This window comes from Psammomys obesus, unplaced genomic scaffold (genome assembly GCF_907164565.1).
Source record: "Psammomys obesus unplaced genomic scaffold, mPsaObe1.curated_primary_1811, whole genome shotgun sequence".
Taxonomy (NCBI): domain Eukaryota; kingdom Metazoa; phylum Chordata; class Mammalia; order Rodentia; family Muridae; genus Psammomys; species Psammomys obesus.
The window spans coordinates 5,614,044-5,633,389 of NW_026586816.1; the positions used below are offsets into that span (position 1 = coordinate 5,614,044).

The following is a 19,346-nucleotide window of genomic DNA, read 5'->3' on the forward strand; positions in this document are numbered from 1 at the left end:
GGGGGGGGGGGTTATGGTGACTCACCATAACTGGAGTGTTTCCGAAGTTACTCACTCAAAATAAACGAATTTGTTTGGGAGAGTTATAAACTCATTATCCACAACAATCACGTTGAGAAAGTCGCTGTCTTTTAACTACGTCATAACCCAAAAATATCAGAGCACTACAGGATTAAGTTACTCACTGAACCTACTTGGGTCAATGATGCTTTGTAACCATGAACTGAACCCTAACTTGGCCCGTACGTTCTCTTATGGACCTTCTCTTGACAACCGAACAACCCTGGATTCGAACACATGCCCAAGTACTACGGGGGAAATGAAGGTCTTTTCAAGGCGCTGGCCGCTGTCACGTTCCAAGTGCTCTAATAGAATCCCGGGAAAGCCAGTTACGCAAAGTTTCAGGCTGTCACGGTGCTCTGGTGAAGAGTTCTAGTCTGCTTATTCGGAAGGGGACTCCGCGTGCTCACCAACCCCGCTCCGGCCTCTCGCCGGACTGGGCGAGTAGGGGTCCAGCTACCCAGCTGACCTCTGGCCGAGGGTCAGGAACCTAGCCTCAGTGCAGTACCTACCTGTTTTCTATTTCCACTGGATCCGCGTCCGGCGGCTGCACCTTCACCTTCACCTCGGCCATGAGGGCGGTTTCGAGACGAGATGAAAAGTGGCCCCAAGGAGCGCGCTCGGAGTCTCGGTGGCCGGCGGGGAACCTCGCCGAGCGGGGGAGGGACCTTCTTCGTGCGGTCGCGCCGGGCCTTCTTCATCGCGTCGGCTCAGGGTGTCCGTGCTGTGCCTGCTCCGCCTTGCTAAGTAGTGTCGCCACAGCGACTCCTTTCTGCTGTCCCAAATTTCAGTGCGTGTCAGACGAGAGGCTCTGGCTCGCGTACGCAGAGTAGGGCGCACGCTTCAGAAGCCCTTCCAGCCGCCGAGAAGGCATATTCTTGGACACCTACAACACTGCGTCTTGGAATCTGCTGCAGGCGGGTACCAGACGGGCTCCGCGGCCAGAGACAAGGGCGGGGCTGGTTGCTAGGAAGTCGATTTCCCTGCCAATCATCTGCTCGGCTCCCGGTGGGCGGGGCGCGGGCTGCAGCGTCTGTGGTAACGCAAGCTGCAGCCGCAGCCATCGTGAGACGGTGAAGAGAGCAGACACCCGCTTGGCGGCGGCGAAGGTGCGTTGGGGGTCCTTACTTCTGCCTCTGAGGCTGGGGGAGGGTGAGGGGAAGGGTCTCTCTCCCTTGGATGGCAGGGATCCAGGCATCTCTGACTGCCTGGCGAGGCGAGGACCATGGCGCGGATCCTGTCTGGGCCGCGAAGAGACGGTCCAGGTGAAGGATGTTGGGCGGCGCTAGTGGCATGACATTGACAGCAGGCTGCAGTATGGACCTAGCGAATCAGCCTTCTCTATTTCTTCGCGTGAGGTCCATTGACCAGCCCAGCCTTCCAAGGGCAGCTAATAGCTAACCGTGAGCAAATCAATCTCTATCCAATTATGTTTATTTAGAATGATGTTTTCAGATATCTTTATTTTAACTGAGTCTCGCTACAAAGGAAATATAAAGATAGACAAATCCCTCTACGTCATTTTTGAAGAGTCAGGTACCTGTTGGTTTTATTCTTGGCCTTCAATCTGGAACAAAAAAAGGCATTAAATTCACCTTTTAATTTAATTATCCCACTTTCCAAAACAAGATACATCAAAACGCAAAGATATTCAGAGCAACATTTTCAGAATTCCAACTGCCAAGCTTAAAAAAACAAAGCAGTAGCCTCACCATCGAATGACAAATTTTTACATGAAAAATTGTAAATGAAAATGACGATGCTGGAGAGGAGGGAGGGAGGGTGGGATTGGGAGGGAATGAGGGAGCGGGATACAGCTGGGATACAGAGTTAATAAAATGTAACTAATAAGAAAAAAATAAAAATTAAAAAAAAAAAAGAAGAAAATGAGGATGCAAGGCCGAGCAGTGGTGACGCATGCCTTTAATCTCAGCGTTTGGATCTCTGTGAGTTCGAGGCCAGGCTGGTTTACAGCGCGAGCTGCAGGACAGCCAGGGCTATTACACAGAGAAACCCTGTCTCGGGGGGAAAAAATGTTGATTATAAAAGTAGAATGAGGGGAGGGAGGATAGGGTGAAGAGCGTGGGAGGGAGGGAAGGACTGGGAGGAGAAGAGGGAGGGGGCTATGATCGGGATGTGAAGTAAATATATAAATTAAAATAAAAATTTTAAAGTAGGATGAAAATGTATGTTATAATTGAATAATTATGTAGCCATAGTCATTGAAGCAGCAATGCAAGGTGCAAATACTGTGCTAACAGGACTCTTCCCCCCACCTCAAAGAAAAGACCCATAAATTCTCAGTCCTGCTAGTTATTTACAAAACAGTAGAGCAAATAGGAAACCGTGTTTGTTGATTTATATTCATGTCAACTTCCTTCTATTGAGAACTGATGTTCTGCAGTCTTTGCAGTATATTTTCAGATATACAATATACTGTAATCACAAAGGTAAGACTGTGGGACTTAGGACTTCCTTTGAAAATTGGCTCCAAATAATTTATGCTACATGCAAAGTTACTAGTTCCCTTTACATAATGAGTTGCCTTGAAGTCAGGAGAGTGAGTGAGTATGTATGTGAGCACTAGCTGAAGTAGTAAAGAGTGATGATCTTAAGCTTAGAAGATAGTGCTGGATTCTCTTCTGCCTCATTCAATTAACCTTCCCTTTTAAAGCAGCTCCAGTCTCTTATCAGATTCATCTATTTGTCTTTATTAGATGTCATAGGTGAATATCCAACACCAGACCTCAACAGCAAACATATGGCTGAAGTGTAATAATTTCATTCATTAACAGGGCATTATCTATAGGTGGTATATTAATGATAATATCTTTAGGCTTTACTGGCTTGCTACATTTAAAACAAGTGGTACTCTCTAGTTTTTGTGTTCAAACATAGGTTCATATGGAATTTTTATCTAATTTTTTTGATCTAAGGAGAAAACATGACTGCTGGTTCAGTGTGTGCCCCTCAGATCATACCGCTGCGCGTGCCTCAGCCCGGAAAAGCTAACCATGAAATCGATACCAATACTCTTTTGGAAATGAAATCTGGTAGGAAGCATATGTATTTTGAATTATTTAAAATAACATTGTCATACTCTGTGTTCATGTGTTGCTGATTGAAATCTTTGCCATGTTTTCTATATTGAGGCTATAGAAGTTTGTAATTCTTACACAAAATGAAAAGTGTTGTTCTTTGATAGTTTGTAGAGAGGTATGTATGTGTTTGTTTTTGTGAGAGAAGATACTACTATGTAGCTGAGATCAGCCTTGAACTCAATGTATAGCCCAGCTTGACTTGAATTTGCAGCAGCCCTCCTGTCTCAGCCTCCCACATGCTGAGATTATACCAGTTTGATTAGCATATATTTAAATAAAAATGAGCAGGTTGCTATTTGCAACACCTTCTTGTCTCACCTGAGTCAAGGTAAGATACCCAGTTGTGTCTCCAACTTTTCTCAGGGTGCTTAGTACTTTTCTAGGATAATAAATTTGACCTACAAATATAGATTTGTAGGTAGAGATTTAATTTCAGTTTGACAAACTTGATGACCTTGGGCACAATTTTCTTTTCTTTTGTTTTTTTGGGACAGAGTTTCTCTTTGTAATAGCCCTGACTGATCTGGACTCACTAGTGGACCAGGCTGGTCTTAAACTCACAGAGATCCGCCTGTGAGTTCTCTGCCTCCCGAGTGCTGGGATTACAGACATGGAGCACCCTGCCTGCATCCTTAGTTTTTCTGAGTGCCATTGTCTTCATGATAAGATGGGAGTAATCATACCTACCACCGGGAGCCTCAGGAGGATTAATAAGTTGCTGTATACTGCTATATACCCACCGCCATATTAAGTTGGTTACGGGAGGCACGCGTGATTTCACTCATAATAAAATACATTTTAACTATTACAAAAACAAAGTAGTAGATAGCATTTAATATTAAATCTGATTATGTATATATGCATATAATCAATGTAAAGAAATTTTATTGATAAGACATGTAAACAAATATTTGTATTAGAAGGCTTTTAGATTATATGCATGAATATATTTAGACATATTTTGAGGGGAGGGAAGGGAAGGAAGGATGAAAGAAGAAAGTTTAATAGCAGAGAGCTTGTGAATATGACCAGGGCCCTGGGTTTCAATCCCCATTGCTGCAAAACTTACAAATAAAAAACAAACGAAAGAAAGAAAATACTAATGTTTTCCTATATGTATAAAATCTAGACTTTTTTCTTTAAAGACTTGAAAGTTCAGGTGGAATGCTTCGGAGAAGGATGGGGAGTGGTGGAGTCAGGGAGGGAAGACAGGAAAGGATAGTAGAAGGGATGAATAAATGTGAAAGTGCCATAATGAAACATTTTTATAGGTAATGAAATACAAAGGTCATTTCCATAAATGAAAATAAGCTTCTAGCACCCCATTATTTGCTCACTGGGAAGAACTTTTCTCTTGTCTGATGAAGCAGATTTGATTGTTTACTATTTGTGTGTCCTCAACATACGCTCTATGAAGAAAAAATATGTGGGGTAAGACATAGAATTGCTATACAAAGAGAAGGGAAAATAAAATATAAAAAGTATGTTTGCACAGATAGGAAATTTTTTCAAAGATACCTGATATGCCATGGCTGTCTAGTATGAAGGCCACCCCATTTTACAATCACTTTTAACCTTTTGAATTTTGAATTACATCTGCTCATTATAGTTAAATGTTTCTAAGAAGTACAGGAATCATTTACTGAGACTGAATAAAATATTTCATAAGAAATGCTTCAAGGGGCTGGAGAGATGACTCAGAGATTAAGAGTACTGGCTGTTCTTCCAAAGGTCCTGAGTTCAATTCCCATAACCTACATGGTGGCTCACAACCATCTTTAATAAGATCTAGTGCCTCCTTCTGGTGTGCAGGCACACAGGCAGGCAGAACACTGTATGAATACTAAATAAAAATCTAAGAAAGAAAGAGAAAGAAAAATTCTTCAAAAAGGTGGTTTTGCTGTCCATGTGGCTTGTCCTGTCTCAAGACTGACCTTTGTTCTCCGCATACTATACCTGCGGAAGAGATGAAGAGCGCAGGGGTCAGGGTTGCAGGCTGTGTCCTCAGCCCAGCAGAAGTTACACCACGTGTTGTAAGCATATAAGTCAACGAATTTGGTGCATACTAAGATGTTCAGAGCCATTTCAACTGGAAGGTCATTAGTTACTTTACTTTCCTAAATCTTCTTTCTTCTACTCCCATTTTCTTTCTTAAGAGTATTTTTTACTTTCTATGTATGGGTATTTTGTTTACGTGCATGCTGTGTATTGCATGCACGCCTGCCTGGTACCTACTGAGGCCAGAAGAAGGTGTTGGATCCCTTGCTACTGGAGTTACAGACTGCTGTTAGCAACTATGGGAGTGCTGGGAATTCTTTGTTATTTATCAAGTTCATTAATCTCTCAGGTACTCAATTGCCATCTATAAAATGGGTACAAATTAGGACCCATTAGTAATAGAAATGAATACATGACGTAAACTCTTTCATGCAAAGTACTATGTTAGCACAGACAACAGAATCATTACTCACTTACTGTGTGTGTATGTTCTTTTTAACAGACTATAGGTATTCAGGGACTTGTTATTCAGTGTTAATTATGGTTATCCTGTTCTGGATTTTTCAGATACCCCAGATGTCAACATATATTACACCCTGGATGGCAGCAAACCTGATTTCCTAAAGAAAATTGGTTCTGGTGAAAATAATACATTTAAGTACATAAAACCAATTACTCTGCCTGATGGAAAAATACAAGTTAAAGCTGTTGCTGTCTCTAAGTAAGTTAAGAACATGGCAGGCAAACAAGCATCGTATATTCACACTAATTTTTATATATATTATTTGTTTTGTTTTGTTTTGCTTTGTTTTTTTTGAGACAGCTGTTTTGGAATTCTTTCTGTAGACCAGGCTGGCCTGAACTCAGAGATCCACCTGCCTCTGTCTACTGAGTGTTTGGATTAAAGATATGTGCCACCATTTCCACCTACATTTTGTTCATTTGTACATTTTATTCATTTCTTATTGAGAGAATAAAAGGCATTAATGAAAATTTATGCTAATTTTAGCATATATATTATTTGCAATTTATTGAGGCATAAAGTTCACAAATCATAAGTACATAGCTCAATAAATATTGAATACATTAATAATATTTTATTTCAAATTCCACACTGGAATTCTGGGGGAAAAGAGCTTTCTGAAGAGCTTCTGTTAGCACTGAGGAAAGTGTTGTTTAGTTGACGGTTCTTTTATTCTCTGGATTATGACATCATTGTTTCACTTTGTATTGACTTAACTGATGTTCAGAGCTCATTTTAACTTGTTCAAAGTTCCATTTCAACTTGAAGATCATTAGCCACTTTTTCCTAAATCACTTTTTCTCTTAAAAATGTTTGTTTATTTATTTGTTTGGTTGGTTTGTTTTTGTTTTCTTGGGACAGGGTTTCTTTGTGTAGCCTTGGCTGTCCTGGACGTATTTTGTAGACCAGGCTGGCCTTTAACTCACAGAGATCTGCGTGCTTGTGCCTCCCCGAGTGCTAGGATTACAGGCCATGCCAGGCTGTTTGATTATTTTCTTACATTTTTTTTTTTACATTTACTTATTTATTCTCTGTTTATGTGTGTATGAGAGAGAGACAGAGACAGAGAATTTCTTATCAGAGTATGGAAAGAACACAGCGGGACAAGAAGGGGAAAGCACTTGGGGTCATGCCAGGAAGGGGAGGGTTTTGTCAAAGGCTGACGGCCCACACTGATGATCTAATTCAGTGTCCACTCCTCCTGATTCTTTAAAAGCCTTCTTGTGGTCAGCAGTGTCCTGTCTCACCAACATGTTTTGTCGTGTGTTGGCATGGCTGTGCAGAGTTTCCCTTCTCTACCACTGACCCTACCTAAGGGTCACAATATATTAAGCTAAGCAGGAACAAAAACTGTCTGGAACTATGGATGATGTTTTGTGAGAAAGTAGTGAACAAGCATTTGCTCACCCCAGACGGGGAACAAAACAGTCCAAAGTAAAGCTACTACCAAAGCCCAACTTGATGAAACAGTAGGACCTCTTGGGTTACTCATTAAGAATGCGGGGGAGGTGGGACTACTTATAGGAACAGAAATGACTCAAAGACAGGTTCAGTCCCAAGAGCCCACCCCAGTGTGCCACTCAAGTTGGATCCCTGCAACCCACTTCACAACCAGTTTGCAGGCAGCTTGAGATGTCAGTCAGAAAGTGTCTCTTCTGGGCAGCTCCGCTGGCCTTTGCCTCTTCCAGGTGGTTTAGCTGGTTTAGGCAGCTCTGCTTATAGCTCAGCAGTCCCTACTGGGTATGTAAGCTTAGGGAAGAGGGGGCCTAGTCAGTCTAGTCCATCTGAGGGACTTCTGAAGTTACTGAGTTGTTTACCTCCTGAGTTTTATAGCTGCCCAGAGCAGAATGGAGTGTCTCCCCTCCTTTAGAACATCCCAAGTCTCAACAAGCTCCCCTCCAAGACAGACTGTTTCTCTCGGAAGAGCTTGCTACACAATTCCATTGTAAGCAAGTGAATAATTTGGGGACCTCAAATTCCTCTGGGAATAATTATTTTCTTAAGTAGACTAATGAAGGACCCCCAAGTTTTACAACCAGGGCTGATAAAACAAACGTAAGTAGGCTACCAGCATATCTCATAGGCCCCCATCTATAGCTTCTTAAAATACACACACACACACACACACACACACACACACACACACACACACCTTAAAATATCACCTTCCTAGCTGGAGACCATGATTGGAGCTTGTAGTATAGAGACCCTGTTCAGGAGGTAACCAGTGGAGAGATCGGAATGCCATGTCTACAGGCAGCAAAGGCAGGGGAAAGTCTGAGAGAAGTTACTGAGCCTGAAGGAGAGCACAGGACTTGGAAACTGCAGCAGGCACTTTTGTGTTCCTATGAGCAGAAATTGGAGAACAATTGAAAAGGGAAGACTTCTTTTGCCTCACGTTTTATGGGTATTAACCCATCCAGGTGGGAAGGGAGTAGTAGAAGACAGACAGTCATATTATGGCCACTGGGAGGCAAAGAAAAAGAGTAGAGGATTACAGGAAGGGGTCAGAGCAAGATGTATCCTATTTTTCCTAGTGACCTGCTTCCTCCAGAGGCACCTCCTGCCTTTCACTATTTCCCAGTAATGCCGATTAAGTCAAGACACAGAATACAGACATCCCCGGAGTGCGCTGTACTAATCCTTTAGGCCTCTGAAGATCCAGTTAAGTTGACAAGATTATCACCACTGAGATTTGAAGATTTTAATCCTACTTAGTCATTTAGTCAGTGTGACCTTAATTGGATGGCTTTCGTTTTCTTTATGTGATAGTCCTCATTTCTGAGGTTGCTAGAATTTCAGAAATGACTGAATTCAAGAGTTTGTTTTCTGGGTGAATAAAATGTGAGTAATTCTTTTATGTTCCTAAATTCAAGGTTCTCTGGGCATAATTTTTCTCCCATGAAACATTTGGTAATGTCAGAAAACATTTTTAGGAGCCTGGGAAGATGGCTCAGTTTAGGTGAAATGCCAGCTGTATAAGCATGAGGACCTGAGTTTGAATCCTTGGTACCAACTTAAAAGCTAGACAAGTGCCTGTAATGCCAGCTTTAAGTAGCAGTGGACACAACCAGGTCCCTAGAGTTCACTGGTCAAGACAGCATAGCTGAAAAGGTGAACCCTGGGTTCAGTGAGAGACTCCTCTAAAAAAAATAAAGTGGAGGCCAAGATTAGTGGCTCACACCTTTAATCCCAGCAGCTGTGAGGCAAAGGTAGGTGGATCTCTAAGTTTGGGACCAATTTGCTCTACACAATGAGTTCCAGGATAGCCAGGGCTCCATAGAGAAACCCTGTCTCAAAAAAACTAAAATAAATAAAAATAAATAAATAAATTGGAGATGTGGGGAGGGTGGCTCAATGGATAAAGATGTGTGTAGTACAAGTGTTTGGTCGCATTTGCTCTCCAGAATGCATGTCAAAAGCTGCACATGATATCACACTGTAAGCCCACAGTGAGATGGAAGGCAGAGAGGATGAAGTGGCCAGAAGCTTGCAGCCCAAGGAGGCCGTGGTACATAGCTCATAAATAGCAGAAACCACCCTCCCTCAGGACAAGGCGGAAGGAGAGAAACAACTTCTGAAAGTTGTCCTCTGACCTCTTCGTGCATGTGTGGCCCATTGTCTCCCCACCCCCCGTGATGTATGCATTTATACACACACAAGTAACTAAAATAAACAAAATGGAGAGTGATAAAAGATACCTCACCCCCGTCTGCAGCTTCCACACACACGTGCACCCATACACACATACACACACATACATGTACACACCCCACATAAACATGTACATATACCACATGAGTACACATGCAAAGCAACATTGTGGTTGCCACTAGGAGTATTACTTGCTCCTAGCCTCCAGTGTATAATGGGTCAAGTTGCACCTGATCGTTTTTATAATGCAGAGGACAGCTTCTATGAAAAAGAATTATCTAGCTTCAAATTTTAATAGTTTTCAATAGGCTGAGAAAACTCAACCCAAACCAAATTGTGAATTCTCATTGACACAGCTTTGTAATTTCCCTGTAGTCATTCAGAAAATTCTGTTTTGCAGTGCTGAAAATTGAAATCAGGGCCTTGTACTTGCTAGGAAGACATGTGCTATTCCGCAGCTCTTTAATTCTGGTATTTCATTGAAAGGATAGCATTTATGAAGCTTATGATATCTGGAGATGACATTTATGCTGGCATAAATTATAATTTATGTTGGTACACACATATGTAAGGTCATTATCCTGAGCCCTAACAAAAGTATATGTGTGTTTCAAATGCACCTTAGGCTCTGAGTAAGAGTTATAACTCTAGTTTCAAACCTAATTCTTTTTAGGGGTGTGGAGGAATGTATTTTTGGGTTGAAATCCTTCTGTCTACCATGCCGCTTAAGCTGGTCTGTGGGCTGTTATAGGCTAAACAGAGTCTGTGGGCAAATGCCTTAGCTGGGTCTCCAAGGGCAGGGCCATCTGTGGTAGGGAGATAACCTGGGTCTTAAAGGATTGGAACAAGTGGCTGAGAACCAGTGTGACCTCGGTGTGGGGTCTGACTGCAGGGACTTTAGAGAAGTGTGCTAATAAAGACAGCAGAGGTGAATGAAGTAGTTCGAGGATAGGCCACTTACCTGCATTCAGAAGACTCTGGAGCGTTGGTCTTACATTTTAAGTGATGTGAGTTCCTTCAGGCACCGAACATGGAAGTATTCACTAAGCATAGAAAGCCAAGTGTGTTGTATGTTAACACGGTCACTCCGATGGTTATTTAGATGAATGTCATATTTCTGAGATTTTTTTCTACCTTCTAAAATATAGCTTTCCACTTCCTGGAATGTGGATGTCAGCCATGTTGAATCATGAGAACAGATGCAATGTGCTAGGGATAATGGAACAAGGAGATGGAACGTTGACCCCATGACATCTGTGTTAGTTACTTTTCTTAGTGCTGTGATAAAAATACCTGACAAGAGCAACACAAGGAAGGAAGGGTTTACTGTGGCTCACAGTTGAGGGCGTAGCCCAATGGGGAAGGGAATTCATGGTGATAGGATCATGTGACAGCGGTCACATTGCATCAACAGTCGGGAGGCAGGGTGGCAGTGGATGAGGCATATTGGAGCTTAGCTCACATTTTTCTTTATTGAAGTGCCCCAGCCCACAAGCAGGGTGGGTTGTCTTATCCCAATTAACCCAATATAGGAACTCTCATATAGACATGCCAGAGGCTGGTTTTTTTATGTGAGTCTAGAACCTGTCAATAGCCAACATTAACCATTACAACAGCTCTGCTCTATACCATCTGTCTTAGTCAGTGTTCTAGTGTTGTGAAGAGACACCATGAGCACAGCAGCTCTTATCAAAGGAAGCATTTAGCTGGACACTGGCTTACCGTCTCAGAGGTTTAGTCCATTACCATCATGGTGGGGAACACAGCAGCATGCAAAGCAGACACTGATGCTGTAGCTGAGAAGCGTATCCAGATCCGCAGACAGAGAGACACAGAGAGTGAGCAGAGAGACTCTGGGCCTGGCATGGGTCTTTGAACCAGTTACATAATCCTTCCAACAAGGCCATACTACCAAATCCTTTTGAATTGTGCCACTCCCTGGTGACAAATCTATGGGCCTATGAGGACTATTCTCATTCAAAGGAGCATTCTATCTTTGGACTGCTTACACTTGTTACTTCTGTTTCTTTTGTTTGCTTGTTTGTTTGTTTTCTTACCAAGACAGGGTTTCTCTGCCCTGGCTATGCTGGAACTCGCTTTTTAGACCAGGCTGGCCTGAACCTCTGTAGTTCAGCCTGCCTCTGCTTCCCAAGTGCTGGGACTAAAGGCATGCACCACCATGCCCAGTGCTGCTGCTTTTTTTTTTTTTTTCAATTGTTATTATTTTGGTTCTGGTTGTAGTATCCTAACACACATGGGAACACTCAAGCAAGTATCTACAGAAAACATACTCAGGTGCAATCAGGTTGTCAACAGGTTGGTAATATCCAGTGTCATTGGTATGTGTAGGAATCAGACCCCTTACATGATGTCCTTGGGGATGTAAAATATGAGATGGGGGAAGGGAGAGAAGTTGATTCCCATTGGCCCAAGAGCAAGCACCTGTGAAAGAAGTCACCCAGCCCTGATTCCGATGGCAACACATGAAAGACTTCCGTGAGAGCCACCTGGCTGAGAGCAGGTTCATGCGAGGATCGAGGGTTAAGGGGTAGTTCCTGGGCGGTTTGCTGTGCAGCAGTAGGCACAGATGGCCCAAGTGACAGTGGGGTAAGGACACACTGTAGAAAGGGGGATTTTGTTTTCGCGTGAATGTTTAATGGATTAGCAAGAATAGAAAGAATGCAACAGCATTCTACTTTGTACTTTAGATATTTATGTTAGAAGGGCTTCACCTTTCAAAGGATTGCCCCTACATTTGAATGTTCACCTTCCTCTGAGCAACTAATAGCAGCATTGCTCTTGTACATAAACTGCTGCATTGTGTTCACTAGTAATTCATCAACTGTACTGCTCACAGTAAAACTAAATCCCCTCAGATGAGAAGAGCCTTTCAGTAACGCAAACAACAGTAAATCCACAGCACTGGATGCTAGAGGCCCAAGCATTCCAAGTGAGGACTCTCTACTGGAACAAGCCTTATATTTATATTATTTGTGCTGATTTGCTCTGGGTTGTTTTTTTTTTTTTGGGGGGGGGGGTGTACTTGAAACAAGCTAGGGTCATCTGGGAAGAAAGAACCTCAAATGAGAAACTACCTCCATCATATTGACCTGTAGGCAAGTCTGTGGGGCATTTTCTTTTTTTTTTTTTTTTTATTTATAATAATTCTGAAACTTTATTTTCTTTTATATATATATATTTTTTTTATTTTATTTTTCTTTTTAGTTACATTTTGTTAACTCTGTGTCCCAGCTGTATCCCGCTCCCTCAATCCCTCCCCAACCCCACACTCCCTCCCTGGTCTCCTCCCTGCCCCTTTCCAAATCCACTGATAGGGGAGGACCTCCTCCCCTTTCATCTGACCCTGTTTTATCAGGTATCTTCAGGGCTGGCTGCAAAGTCCTCCTTCTGTGGCCTAACAGGACTGCTCCTCCCCTGGGGGGGGGGGGTCAAACAGCCTGCCCTTGAGATCCTGTTAGAAATAGTCCGTGTTCCCCTTACTTTGGAAAACTACTTGGTTACTGAGCTACCACGGGCCACATCCGAGCAGAAGTTCTAGGTTATATCCATAGATGGTCCTTGGTTGAGCTGTGTGAGGGCGCAGCCCACTGTGGGTGGTCTCACTCCTGAGCAGGTGAAGCTGGGTTGTATGAGAAGGGTAGGTAAGCACGCCATGGGAAGCAAGCCAGTGAGCAGCACGCCACAGTCTTTGCCTCAGTTCCTTCTCCAGGTTTCTGCCTTAAGCTCCTGCCCTAGATTCTCTCAACGATGAGGGTCATGCAAATAAACTTGTTCTTCCCCCAAGTTGTTTTGCTCTTGGAGTTTTATTACAGCAATAGAGAGCTAAAGTAGGACCCCAACAACAGTCAGATCCGTGGAGCTGAACGCTAGAGGCCCAAGGACTGCAAGTGCTGGGCACCCACCCACACCCCCCCCCCTTGTATTTGTTCACATTATTAAAATGACATTAATAGAAATGAAAGCTAGTTTATTTTTAAAAAAGAGCTCAAGAATGAGGTCATTAAGATTTTAAATATAATACCTAAGTACATTTTGGATATAAATGCCATGTGTTTCATGATAAGTGTCAGGCAAATAGCCAAACTGTCTGTCCAGAATTCTGGTCTCAGAGAAAAGACCAGAGATAATTACAAAGAAGATGCTTCATAGCAAGTCCATTTTAAAAACAACTCTGATCCTTTGAGAAAAATCACTTCGGTCTCTTTATCAGATTTTTCTATTGACTTTTTACTTATAAACTATCTGTTGTCTGTACCGTTGTAGTATAGATTGTGTTTGTTTTTTTTTTTTTTCTAAATACTTTTATTCTTATTTTATGTTGTATGAGTGTTTTGCCTCCCTGTTTGCCACATGCATACAGTGCCCCTGAAAGCCAGAGGAGGGCGTCAGAGCCCCTGGAGCTGGAATTATAGACAGTGATAAGCCCCCATATAGGTGTTTGGAATTTAATTCAGGTCTTCTGGAATAGCAGCCAGTGATCTTAACCACTAGTCCCGCGTTTACTCTATCATTGGATTGTAGGAGAGCTCCTCCAGGCCATACAAGACTGACAGAAAGGGAAAGCAGAGGGTGCATATATGGCTCCTGGAAACTGTTTGCTTGCTTGCCTGCTTGCTTGCTTGTTTGTGAGACAGGGTCTTTTTAGTAGCCTTGACTAGTCTTGAACTTGGAGTAATCTTCCTACTCCAGCCTTCTGATGCTGGGATTACAGACAGTTGCCTCTGTGCCTGGATTTTCAGGAATGTTTTTAAAGATCCAGAATGAGGATACAAGAAATGCAGACCGCTTTACTGGGCTTGAGCTTCTTGAAGTTGAGGCCAGAATGGTGAGCACTAAGGCCACTGCAAGAGAGCCAGGCAGAATGAGGAGTGCTGCACGCTGGCTTGCAGCTCTGAACAGCACTGGGCTGGAGCAGGGTCCACAATACCATAGCCACGGCTGAGGGCTGACACTGCCCCAGCCCCTCAGCCTTCAACCTCCTTAGCTGAAAGTGTATTTTCATTTTCCAGCTTAACATAGAACAGATTTAGTGGCTACAGTAAGGAACTTCAGCGGCATCTTAACTGCTAGCCACCTCTCCCTTAAATGTTGGTATAATATACTCTCTTCTTTCTAAAATATGATTTTCAGAGACTCCAGACAGAGTGGGATTGTAACAAAGGTGTTTCAGGTGGACTATGAACCACCGAAGATGGAGTCTTCTGAAGACAGTGTTGAAGATTCTCTCAAGGGGTTTTCAAAGCAGGCGAGTAATGAAACGGAAGACTTTCAGATTGTTGCTTTATGTTTCATGCCTTCTTGCTCAGTGGGCACATCTTCCCTTTCACCACACCACTTCTCCTCTCAGTCAGTCAGGAACAGCCATTGTGAAGAATCTGTATGATTTCCCAGACTTGGTCAAGCCTCTTGTCTAAGACCGGAACTCTGACTCAGCATTGTCACTGCCTGTGTTCAGGTACCTGCAGTGACTCTACCTGTGATCGAGGCCATTAGCCTGCCATCCAGAGAATCTGGGCTTTGTCTGCGAACTCTGCATAATGCCAGATAAATAAGCTATGTGCATCTTCCCTATCCCTGCACCAGGCCTTCTCTGGGGAAAATCAATCTGAGCATGTGATTTCTTGGTTTCTTCTCAGCTTTTCCCATTTGCATGCTCCAAGACAGCAGTTATCAGAGCTACCATACTTTAGAATAGCTTGAGGACAGGTAAAAAAAGCAATGGGTATATATTTGGGAAATGAAATAGTCAAGCTAGTAGACCATTGTGGTGTGTTTTTATCTGACCCCACACTATTTTTCCCTCTGACTCTGGTAGTCTTATGATATTACTGTCTCTGATAATGGCACTATCCATGTGCTATAACCTGTGTCTTGTCTTGTCTGCTTGACCTGGTGAGGCCTACCAGCCAGACATGCTGCTCACCAAGTAGCCCAGACACAAAGCTGTGGGTTTCTAAAGGAAACACACATCACTTTATAAAAACCACTATAATCACTTTCAATTAAGAAGTGTTAGCCATGACATTGTCTCTACCATGACTTCTGATTTCCATACTCTAAATGTGTATAATCAAGTGATGCATAATCTCTTCATTCCTAGGAATTAAAGAATGGGTTTGTTGGACCCAAATTAAGGAAGAAGTATAAGAATGCCGAAAATAAATCAACTTGGAACGTTAACCTTAGACGGCTTGCAGGTGGGATAGAAGGAAGTCCACTGAGCAGGCTCTTTGCATGCTCACTCCATGTTTCCTGTGTCCTTGTGTTGAAATAAGAAACCCAGGAAGGCATGCTATCATTTCAATTTTCATTTTTCTAGCCAGCAGATTAAGGCCATGAGAGATAAGCAAGCAGTTTGGTAAATTTGGTTTATTGAATAATTGTATTGAAGGGACCATGGAGTGCCTGACCTAAGACAGAAAGGAGTCACCGAGTTTGGGGAATGGGTGGTGTTTGGGTAAAATGTAGACAGGACTTTGATAGAGTCGGGCAAAACTGAGCAGCATAGGAAGGATTGCGTTAGATACAGATGCGGGTCTGGTTACTCTGGAAACCACAAAGGTGCATTTAGAATGTGTTCAGGACATGCTTAAAAAAATGAGCCTGTTTTCTTATGTCTTAGGGGGGGGTCAGTAAAATAGCCTATCGGGTAAAGCATGTGCCCTGCTAACATGATGGCTTGAGTCTGCAATGAGACAACCATACTCCCAAAATTTGTCCTTTGTGGCATACATGCACCCCACACACAAATGACAATAATAATAGTGTTGGGCTTTTTGTTTATTTGCTTTCTAAAACAAAAGAAAATAAAAAACAAAGTGACTAGGTTCTTCTAAGAAAAGTTGAGGTCTTATATGAAATCGGACAGCAAAGGTTCTGGAATCCTCAGTCAGTAAGCAATAGCCATGTAAAGAAGAGGCTGCCACAGGTTTCCTTCTTTCTAACAGGGAAGGTCATTTTTTCAGACTGGGTTAATTATTTCTTTCTCAGTTCTAGCTCACTGACTTGGGAGGGTGACTTTATGATAGGTGCTGCTAGAAAGAATGTGGCGTGTAGTCCTTCCTGGAAGTTTCAGGCTATGTGGACATATTTGCATGGTGTTATATGGTAATGATAATCACAAAACAATATTCTTAATATAATTATAGACCTCAAGGTAGGCGAAAGAGCAGACGCTAAAACTCTGAAAGATCTTCGCTTCTCAGAGAGGCCACTGGAAGTCCCAGCCTACCACGAGGGAGCCGCTTCTAGACTGCCTACTCACCAGTCCCAGGTAATGTCAGTGGAAATTCTTTAGAGCAGCCAAAATGCCTCAGGCATTTCAGTGCTTCCCAGCTGCTTTCAGACAGCATCTCTCAACCTTTAGCCGGGTTGCAGGCGGTGTCCCAGCTCTGGAAATACTGTGTCCAAAGGGGAAAACCTCCATATTCATAGAGCTGTCCTTTCTAGCGACTTGAGGCAGGTAAATAATAATCAAGTAAAAAATCACTCTTTGTTGTTGTTGTTGTTGTTGAGACAGTATCTCTCTGTGTAGCCCTAGCTGTCCTGGTACTTGGTCTGCCGACCAAGCTAGCCTCACACTCAGATTCACCAGTCTCTGCCTCCTAAATGCTAGGATTAAAGGCATGCACCACCTCCCAGCTACACACAAAAACATTTAATCAGTGGTCATGCATAAGATAAACTAGGCGATGAGGTAGCACAGTGGTCCCACACCTGCAATATCATAGTCACATAAAGTCCATTTGGAATACACATTCTCAGGCTTCAGGCCAGCCCCAAAACAGAGACTGTAGCTTTGGGGCCAAGTGTCTGCATTTTACTCAGCCATCCTTCTGGACTAACATTAACTTCAGGGTCAAGCCGCAAAGTAGATGATAAATGATCAATGACAGCCAGCTTTAGGGTAAGATTACCAAGTTTGTAGGTTCTGTGATGGTATAGAATGCCAGAGCCACCCAGAACGGTCATTCTCATCTGCAGCCACTGACAAGGACTTCCAGTTCAGTACTGGCACCTTATGAATTTTCACAAGCAATTAGAAACCTACATCTTCATCTCGCTAACCTAGTTTAAGATCTGAGACTTAATCTAGAAGCTGAGCCAGTATGGGAAGCACGACATAAGCTATACAGGCCAAATGAAATTCAGGGGCTCACAATAGTTAGCCAATAAATCACCAGTTTATGACTTCTGGCACAGGCCATGTGTGATGTAATACAAAAACATTAAACAAACAGCAACAACAAACCCCCAAAACAATAACAAAATCACAGGATGCTCCTCATTGTCTATAGACGTAAGCTGAAATCCCAAGCTTTAGTGCCCACACTGCTGATGTGAACTTACGGCTTTATGAGCTGCAGCATCATTCTCAAGCATGAGTATTGTAACCCCTCACATGGTACCTTGACAGCACCCTTCCTCTGGAATGTGTACAAAAATCCATGCCTCCGTCCAGGCACAGGAATATTAGACAAAACCAGATTTCATGTTCATGCCTTTTGCTAGGAATTGCTATGAGTTAACTGTCAGGTTCTTTTGTTTTTTTAAACAGAATCTCATGATATAGTCCTGGCTGGTCTGAAACTATGTAGACCTGGCTGATGGTTAAATTAAATTAAAATATAATTACATCACTTCCCTGCTTCCACCCCCTCTCATGTAATATTCCCTCTCCCCAACACTCCAAACCATGTCCTATTCCTCAACTGTTTTATATATTGAGGAATCAAGGTGATAGATTCTGCCTCTTGAATGCTGGGATTGCAGGCATTTATACCTGGCCGACTTACTGCTCCTTAAACTCTTTTCAAGGCAATAAGAATGAAGAAGCTGGGCAGTGGTGGCACACCCTGTAATCCCAGTACTCGGGAGACAGAAGCAGGCACATCTCTGTGAGTTCAAAGCCAGGCTGGTCTACAAAGAGAGTGCTGGCACAGCCAGGCCTACGCAGAGAAGCCCTGTCCTGAAAAAAAGATGAAGAAAGAAAACACTTCAGATTACATGTGACAAAGTGGACGTAACAATTAACTGCAGACTATGATATTAGAGCAGATCCCAGACCAAGAAAAAACATGTAGCCATAAAGGATACCATTGGCACAACTGGTGGTATCTAAATGTAGATTTGTGGATTAGATGACAGCATCACTCTTAATTGTTCTGACTTTGATGTGTGGTTGTTCTTGGGAAATGCATACTCAGCTACTTAGGGACAAAGGGATACCATGCCTTCAGCTTATTCTCATGTGACTCAAAGAGAATAAAGGAATATGTAGGAAATGTTGGCATAAACAATTGTTTAACCTAGGGGAACAGGAGTTATTTTTGCTATTTTGATAACTTTCTTGAAAGTTTGCCATATCACAATAAGATGTTACATGCTCAATGTGGTGGTTCTCTTCCTTAATCCCTGGTTTCAGGAGACTGAGGCAGGAGAAAAACACGGCCAATCTTGTCTACATAGCAAGACCCTGTCTCAAAATAATATTACAAAGCTACAATGGAATGGGCATAGCATGGCCCAACTCATAGGGTTACTATGAGTGCCAGGGAGAGAACGGTACAGCATGCCAGTGCGTTTACTCTCAGTAGAGTATGGCTAGCTTCTCACCTTCATCCTTCTTTTTCAGACATCCTTTCTGTCCCATTCTGTAGACCACATCACGCCATGTGCATCCCAGCACGGGCCATGCGTTGCCCTGCCATGGTGCCTGTGTGTTTCCTTACTGTGGATTCCTTTTGTCTTTTGTCTCCTTAACGCACTTTCCTCTACTTTCCTGTGTCCATCTTGGTTGTTACCACTTCCAAGAAGCGCTTCTCCCACGAAACCTGCAAATGTGAATATTCTCTCTTCTAGTTCCCATGGAACACAGCACAAGTCTGTTATCTTGCTGGGTGCATAGATATGAGGGGTGTGCTGTAGGGACAGGGGCCATGTTATATATATATATATATATATATATATATATATATATATATATATAT

General features: G+C 42.8%; 1 protein-coding gene across 4 annotated transcripts in view; it reads left to right on the plus strand.

Annotated features, from left to right (window-relative positions):
• The first annotated feature begins 1,046 nt into the window (after positions 1-1,046).
• Dzank1 (double zinc ribbon and ankyrin repeat domains 1) overlaps positions 1,047-19,346 on the plus strand; it is a 49,950-nt gene continuing 31,650 nt past the window's right edge. For all 4 annotated transcript variants that reach the window (XM_055602613.1, XM_055602615.1, XM_055602616.1 and 1 more), the window contains exons 1-6: positions 1,047-1,169; positions 2,997-3,113; positions 5,727-5,880; positions 14,488-14,602; positions 15,458-15,554; positions 16,506-16,630. In XM_055602613.1, the coding sequence (XP_055458588.1) occupies positions 3,005-3,113; positions 5,727-5,880; positions 14,488-14,602; positions 15,458-15,554; positions 16,506-16,630 (600 nt within the window). In that variant the 5' untranslated portion in view covers positions 1,047-1,169; positions 2,997-3,004. The remainder of the gene's footprint in view (positions 1,170-2,996; positions 3,114-5,726; positions 5,881-14,487; positions 14,603-15,457; positions 15,555-16,505; positions 16,631-19,346) is intronic.